General features: G+C 40.4%; 1 protein-coding gene across 2 annotated transcripts; it reads right to left on the bottom strand.

Moving 5' to 3' along the window:
* Window positions 1–1,287: 1,287 nt before the first annotated feature.
* Window positions 1,288–6,747, bottom strand: rsph3 (radial spoke head 3). 2 transcript variants are annotated; one of them, XM_083688848.1, is made up of 9 exons: window positions 6,580–6,747; window positions 6,290–6,377; window positions 5,998–6,139; window positions 5,703–5,848; window positions 5,368–5,571; window positions 3,246–3,408; window positions 2,918–3,004; window positions 2,482–2,600; window positions 1,288–1,768 (listed from the first exon to the last, which is right to left on the bottom strand). In XM_083688848.1, the coding sequence occupies exons 1-8, from the start codon at window positions 6,690–6,692 to the stop codon at window positions 2,527–2,529; spliced, it is 1,017 nt and encodes a 338-aa protein (XP_083544974.1). In that variant the 5' UTR covers window positions 6,693–6,747; the 3' UTR covers window positions 1,288–1,768; window positions 2,482–2,526. The 2 variants fall into 2 exon arrangements, with proteins under 2 accessions (XP_083544974.1, XP_083544975.1); XM_083688849.1 differs by having other exon boundaries at window positions 2,504–2,600.
* Window positions 6,748–8,158: the final 1,411 nt, after the last annotated feature.

The following is an 8,158-nucleotide window of genomic DNA, read 5'->3' as shown; positions in this document are numbered from 1 at the left end:
TTGGTTGCATAAGTTCCTGTTCGTCACCGGTGCCAGCCAGGCAAGAGGGACCGTGATTCGCACACTACGACAGCAACTCCCATCAATTAGGCCTACAAGGCATGCATGGAAGCTAAGGCCCATTAATTGCAATAAAGTGCATCTCATAAAATGTAGGCAAAACTGGACTCTTGCCTACTTTAGACCAAGAGATAAAACGGCGGTTCGAAAGGGAAGCACTATTTTCAAAGGGTTCGACTCATTGCAAACATCTTTACTGAAGGCCCACTGATTTTAAATACGAATTTGACGATCGTGTTAGCCTATGGGCATAGACAGTGAGATTTAAGGAATTGAGACTAATGCAAGAGCCCCATTCACCTATAGATTATGGTTAATCATTTGTCCTATTCATGCAGGACATGCTAACAAATCGCAATACGGGCACTGCGCTTCAGCATTCCCACTAGGCCTTTGTATCTCTTTGGTGAATATCTATTTTAAGTGTGTTTGATGGCATACTGTAAATCCCAAAATATTAAGTTATCAATTAACTCCAATATATTAGGCTACATTTGTTTAGCCTATCATATTTCACTATAAGCTAGGCTACAAGGACTGACACCATAACCTTGAGGATGACAGACTAGATAGGGTAAATATCAACAAAAGGAATATAAGACCTTGAGATAACCAAAGCTATAATTTATAAGAGCATTAGGGCATTACGCATGAGCGTATACACGAGTCATTGAGTTGTGGGGTTTTCTATAATTCATTTATGGTCCAACTTCAAAACAATTTAGGCAAATGAATTAATTTCACAATATAAAAGTATTTTTAAAATGACTACCCCCACGATGTGTTTGTCGCCTGTGTTTTTACGCATCGTTATACACATTGGAAGTGCAAACTTCTACTTCAGAACAAAAGAACTACGCCGGCTTGACAACTAAACAAAGGTAATGGCTTAGATGCACGTGTATTTGCATTATCGTTTCTATTTGTGTAGTTGAGGAATAGTGCGCGTCAGAGGCACACGCCCTATAAACTCAACCGAGGAAGCGCTGCAAACTGGGTTGGGAGGTTTCATAACTGTGAGCTGACCAATAGTTGAACAGGATTAAAATAGAGCCGTATATATCGGAGGTAACCCCTAAAGCGCAATAGTAACCTGCGCTCCACAGGTCTGGGAACACTTGTTGTTCGCTGGACCTAAACGGTCTAGTGTGGGACCATATAAGGAGTGAGCCATTTACAGTACAACAGCAACACAAAGGATACATTTATCTTGAAACTGATCAGAAGTACTTTGTTTATTTAAAAAAAAAAAATGTATGAACAAGATTTGCAAGCCTTAATGTTTATTTGTATTGAAACAACAAAAGGAGAATTAATTGTTTCCTATGTGCTTATATTTTAATCATGACATCAAGTAATCACTACAAGATAAAGCAAATTACTTTGCCAATTGCAAAATTACTTGAACTATATATTTTCAAATATTATTCATATGATAGGCGACAAATTAAGATGTCAAAGGAAGGAGGAGAATCATAAATGGTGATTAATCATATGGAAAACAGGGACTTGCCGGAGAAGTTAAAAAGTTACGTTTATAGTCCAGAAACATATTCATTGAAACCAGTTGTTTGTGATTTCCCATCTTTAAACCATAAATGTAAACGTTGGAGATATTTTTTCAATAACCATTTAATGTACTTTGTGAACAGATATGTTGAGATGTTCCTTTTGCCAGTTAGCTCACTTCTTTTCAAAAATGCCTCCCCTGGAAGGACAACCAGAGAAAAACACAATATGGTTCATGTTAATGTTCAGCACATGGTAGTGGAGATACAGTACAATTGATATTAATATTGGAATAATGGGTTACATTACACACATATGATTTAAGGTGCTGCCTGGATTAGATACAATATCTAAATACATAAAAGGCAGAGTGTCCACCAGATTATCAACCAATTATGTGATTGGATTTTACAAAAGCCATTGAATAGCAGATGCATTGAACCAGAACGCTAGTCGTTAGATAAACAAACAAATGCAAATACATACAAAACCAGCAGGACTATTTGAATAGAACAGAATGCGTTGTCTCTCGTGAACTGAAAATACTATTCTAGCCCGTTTCCTTTGACACTTTCGTGGATAAAACATTCATTTCAATCTGCTGGAGCTGACGCCTAGTAAATATTTGCCCCAAGCAGGAAGTTGCCCTGCTATCATCACGTTTGATTCATGAATCCATGATGAAGGTACAGTACTGCTGAGTGAGTGGTGTAGGCAGCATGAGAAACATTTACTCTGACACAATGGAGAAATACATTTTTTAAGAAACACAAACATACACAGTCCTTACTGCGGTGTCCCAACAACAAATCCAAATGGATAAACAATGTCAGTGGGTTTATTCCCATATCAAAGCTGTTGTCTATGCCCTTAAAAAGTGCTGGTTCTTTTGGATGTGTGGATATTACCTACCCCTAATGTCTCCTATATTTACCCCTAGAATGGTGCAGGCCCTCATTAAGAGGAGGGTGGCTGGGGCTCCATCTGCTGGAAGACTTCCAGCCTCTTCTGGGTGACATCTCTGATGAGCACTAAACACAGATGGAGAGGGTTGACATGCTGTAATATCATACCACTGCTACACTAGTACCCTTGTGAGAATACAGCATGTCTTCCACAGTTAATGTCATCATTGTCTGTATATGATATTTCATAACCCTAGGACTCTTGTTTCTCTGATGTGTGGCCAATTGATTGTGATGTGATTTCAATAATCTGTGATGTTAAACAGCCACTAGATGGCATCAAAACTATGTCTCAGAAGGCCATATAGCAAATACACCTTTGTGGTATCAAGGATAACCTCTAAGATTTTGAACATGTCAGCTATTAATCGCATTCCTCTTACTGTCAAGCACTGCTCTTGCCACGTATCGCTTCTCCAGAGTGTTACTGACTTGAGCCATCAGCCAAGGGAGGAAGCCAGTCTCAATATCTGGATGAAAAAATAAAAAAATAAATAAACACATTGACACAAACACTAAAAACAGGCAATGGATATGACACTGTCGTCAATGAAGCACAATCTCCGATCCTGGTCACCAATACACTGATATGGTCAAACTGTGCAGCCTCTATACAGAGTGCAGTAATCCTTTCATGCATCAATAGGTCTTGTGTATGTGGACACTTGAGTCAGAGGGAGAGAAAGCAACACTCTGAAGGAGGGGACTGACCTCTCTCCACAGGGTCGTAGAAATAGCCGTGGTCCCTCAGTGTTGTGTAGACTGAGGGGAGGAGGTCGGACAGGTAGTGCTGGGCAAACGCCCGGGCTGCTATCTTTTCTGCCGTCTCCCTTTCCTTCTCCAACACCTCCCTCTGCTGGGTGATCCTACGCTCCTGCGTTCAGAGAAGAAACACGCTGTTGGCCTCGTCCTCTACAATTTATCTGCTTGGTCACTCTAGACAATTCACACAATCCATCCTTGCTTACAATTCAAAAATCATCTGTCTCATGGCACTGTGGCTATGGGAGCCTGCCGTGATGGTTATCTCCAGTCACCCTCTCGCCTCAGTGACAACTCATTGTTTTCCTGTTGGCTGACACCACTATTCGACCACTAGCTTGGCTGGCTTTACATTTGTTGTCCACCTGCTACTCCTCCTACAACTTTTAAGCTATTCACCTCAATCCAACTTTAAAACGTTCAGAGAGGTCTAACTCGCGTTGCTATGACTCACATTCTGTGAGCTTCTTTGTTACTACAACTGCCATGGACCTTTCAGGACTTTTAAATAAAAACCTGCAGAACACATTCTTAGAATAATTACACAACAATGCACTCTATTTGCTACCGGTCCTACCCCACTCAAATCACTCAACCACTCTCAACCACTCAACCGTCTACCCACTCCACTGAACTACCCCAGGCCCATCCCATCTATGACCTTCTAACATACTATCTATCTAACCTTTAAATTAAAGCTGAGAATCTCTACTTCACAGTAATTGTTTGATTTCCATGCATGTGGCCCCAACCCACCACTTAACCAATTACCTTCAGGGTTTCATTCCAATCCATCACGAATAATCATTTTAAGGTCAGTTTGATGATGGCATCCCACTTCTGCTTTTGTGCATGACTGAATCATGAATCAGGAATGCCTTTTACACACAATGGTACACCAGTACAGTACTGTACGTACATGATAAGTGCTGTCAACTTCATGTCACCATGTCTGAGGAATTCTTGCTTATGTGTGGGCCAAAGGAAAGGGCCTGTTGGAACTGAACAGGTAATTGGAACAAGCAAGACAGGTTATGCTACAAGTTTTTCAATCAGTTGTGAGTTTTCAAAGTTGACCACATACTGGTCATCTGATGTTAGCATCGAAGTGACTGAATGATGGTTCTTGCCATACAGATGTGCCATTTATAAAATTACACTGATTGGCCCAATTTAGACAAAACTATGATGAAAGATGTGTCTTGACATAGAGACTGTTTAGGAGTTTTGAGGTGATGCCAATTCATCATTAAAAATGTCATAATAGGTACAGAAGCAACATGCCTTGCTTTTTTGTTGGCAAATGCGAGTTTGATGGACATGGCCCCTAATGCAGTAGGCCTATAGCCTAAGGGGCCTTTTGCGCATAGTGCTAATTTGATCCGTTTATCAGTCTAACCCTTAAGGGTCAGTTTCTTACAGCTTTGTGTTGATCTCAAAATATTACCCCCACATTCATGCCTACTGTATTAGACTACACTCCTAGCTCCACTTTGCACCCTAAGTGTAAAAGGCTAGGAATCTTAGTTTTATCAAATTAAAGCTGAGAATCTCTACTTTAACCTCATAGTAATTGTTTCATTTCAAATCCAAACTGTTGGAGTACAGAGCTAAAAGAAGACAAAATGCTTCCTCTTTCCAATACTTATGGAGGGCACTGTAGTACTGATACTCTCTACCCACTCCACTGAAGTACCCCTGGCACATCCTTTCTATCCATTTATCTATCTAATAACCTATCCAATCAACCAATCAACCAACCCAACCATCTCTAACGTTATCTGCTATCATCATACCAAGACAGTCTCACTTTCTTTCAACTACAAATCTACTGCATCTCTCTCTCTCTTTAAACCTTTTCCACTACCAAAATAACACTTTGCACAAAGTTTCTTCTGGAACTTATTTTTCTAGTTTGAATTATTCACCCATCCCTTCCTTCACCATTCAACTCATCCATCCCCTTCATCACCAAGTCACTATGCCTCTATTGGCCTGAGGATGGATCATGTCTCCCAGCAGAAGCTACGCCTGCCTGGTCTGGTCTGGTCTGGTCTGGTCTGGTCTATACCTTCTCCTCACGGTGGCGTCTCTCCTGCTCCTCCAGCCGCTGCACCTCCACCAGCTCAGCATTGCGAAGCTCCTCAAAGGCACGCTGCTGCGCCCGCAGGCTGGCCAACTCCTCTTCCTCCATCACCTCCAGCAGGGACTGCTCCACCGTCTTCCCCACCAGCACCTCCAGCACTGGGCGCACCTCCATGTCAAAGTCAAACAGCTGCAGGGGACAATGGGATTAATGGGATCAATGGGGGTTTCAAATAACCACACACATTTACAATTGTGTTTATTTATTTTTTGGGGGTGGGGGTAACAGTAGTAAAGGAAGTGCTCTCTCCACGTGTGTACCTCTCCCTCCTCTATCTGTGTGGCCACATCTTTGCCTGATTTGGCAGGGATAAAGAGGGGGGTCGCCGGTTTGTCCAGGAATGCATCGGTCTGGCACTCAACATTTGTGTCCTCGATGTGATCACTCAGTTCCTCAAGATACAGCTCTGAAAATAATAGCTATTGCTTAGCCTGATTCCAAAACAAAAATAACTTGGACGCAGACGAGCACAGCAGAAGTGTGTATAGGCTACATAAAAAGAGCAACCTCTAAAATCGCTAGTCACGTTGTTAAATGATGCCTGTGCTGTTTTACCTGTCTGTACATCTATGTGCTTCCTCCCCTCCAGAGCTTCTGGAGTCCTGGGCCTGAACTGCTCCTTAGCCCGTTTCAGAGCGATGGCTCTCCTCCTGGTCTCCTGCTGTCTCTGCACCTCAATAGGGTCAGGCTGAGCTGCCTGTCCAAGACATAATTATAAAGATAAATTGGATAGTCAAAATAAAGATGTGGGGGCTATATGCCAGGCCTATACACTTCTCCAACATGGGGTCCATCACTTTCTGCTTTAGTTTCAGCAGGGATTCGTTTTAATTGGTAGAATATTTACCACTGGTATGATATGCTGGGCGTACGTGTTCCCTCTGACAACCCGTCGGTCATACATGATGTTTCCAAAATTTGACTGTCCTTCATTTCTGCATTGCAAGGAAAGAAGGACTCAGACAGCTATATACATGTCATACATTATTATTATTATTATTATTATTATTGTGTCCTGTTAGCCACATGGCTTTGATAGCGAAAAGATGTGTAAGAACTTTAAGAACTTCTGTCTTAAAATGTAGCTAGCGTACATCAAAGTAGCTAAATAATGCTTGGCTAGCTACTCAAACTTACTGCTCTGCTCCGGACTCTCTGTATTTGCTGCGGTTTTGAACAGGTCTTGGACGACTGGCGAATGTATAAGTGCCGTTTGGAGCCTCCTTTTGAGGCTGTAAAACGGATGTCATTTTTAACTTACAATTATCCAACTAATCCAGTAATGAAAACAAATTGGCTACGTGACGACAACATGAAACTGATTAAGGTGTAACGTTGATAGTGTCATAGCAACAGTATCCAGGAACCTTGATGTTAGATTACATCACTTCCTTAATTACAATCTGTAGTTCCATAACCCTTCTGTGTAGTTCTCTGAAACGCACGCTTATGTCAATGGCTCAAGCAAGTAAATGTAAAATCCAAATGTACAGTTTTGTTATTTCAACATAAAACCAAAACTATGAAGTTTAAGAAAACTTTAAGTTGTAAAGCACATTACCCATGTAGGCAAAGCTATATTAATCATCAAGATCAAAATGAGGGGAGGACTCCTCATACAGCAGTGCAGACCTTCATCAGGTCTCCATGGATTGGGTTGATTGTATAATAACGGCACTTGGGACCATGCATTGCAGTGTGCAGAGTACTCTTTTTATTTTTGTTAGACTTTTACATTTTGAACTGAAAAGATGGATGTGTGTATGTCCCTTTTCTTATTTTCCATAGCACCTGTTCTAACCAATTGAAAATAAACATATTATTGAGAGAAAAGAACAAAACATTGTGAGATTCAGATCAGAACATACAATATACACATAGTGTAGATGGCCTACTCAATCATACAGTCAACTAGACATGGCAGAGTTTTGACTGCACAAAGTGCTGCATCACCATATGTTTTTGCCAATTGAGACTATAATTCCCTTTTAAAAGCATTTTACTGAGGGGACTTTTACTGTATTTGATCACTGAAAACATCTTAATGTGATCCAGTGTTTATATTTTTTGTTTCCTACCATCACTGATCAGATGAGGGCGCTAAAAACCTCTGGCTTGCTCCAAATTGTCTCGGCCGATACATCGGCCTGTACAAGTGCTCATTACATGGGAGCCAGCCTGTCACTAAGCCCTCTCTTCTGTGCACTTTTATGTTTGTCAATGTTATTGGTTCTTCCTAACTTTCTAATAATATGTTCATATAAAGAAAGAAAGAAAGAAAGAAAGAAAGAAAAAATAATTTAATTTAAAAATAATTTAATTTAAAATAATTTAATTTAATTTAGCAACAGAAAATATGAAACTGTATGAGCTACATAAACTACAAACAACATTATCTGTTCTACAAACTAAATGCTTTAAAAAGTGGGTACAAGAAATAGGCCACGGGAAGTGACACAAAGACTATGTAGTGACAAAGGTGAAACCTCTGTGGTAAAAGTAAACACTGCATATTGCTGCTTTGCATTCTATTCCTTTGCCACACACCAGTAGTTGAAAGCAAATATGCAGGTTTGTTCTGCAATGTTTACACTCTCAATCCATCCCATCAATATTGTTATATTTTTACACTGTACAGCCCATTGAAGATTATTACATTGAGATGTAATTGTTATCTATATGCTGATTGTAAAAACATTATGTAACAGAGACCAAC

Source organism: Argentina silus, assembly GCF_951799395.1.
Source record: "Argentina silus genome assembly, chromosome: 17".
NCBI classification, from domain to species: Eukaryota; Metazoa; Chordata; class Actinopteri; order Argentiniformes; family Argentinidae; genus Argentina; species Argentina silus.
The sequence above is the reverse complement of the archived record's forward strand: the minus strand, read 5'-3'. Positions and strand labels throughout refer to the sequence as shown.

Coding starts and splice junctions, on each gene's coding strand:
- rsph3 (XM_083688848.1), bottom strand. CDS start 6,692: ATGACATCCGTTTTACAGCCTCAAAAGGAGGCTCCAAACGGCACTTAT. Junction 5,849..5,997: donor GCACATAGATGTACAGACAG/GTAAAACAGCAC, acceptor TATTATTTTCAG/AGCTGTATCTTGAGGAACTG. Junction 3,005..3,245: donor CTACGACCCTGTGGAGAGAG/GTCAGTCCCCTC, acceptor TTTTTCATCCAG/ATATTGAGACTGGCTTCCTC.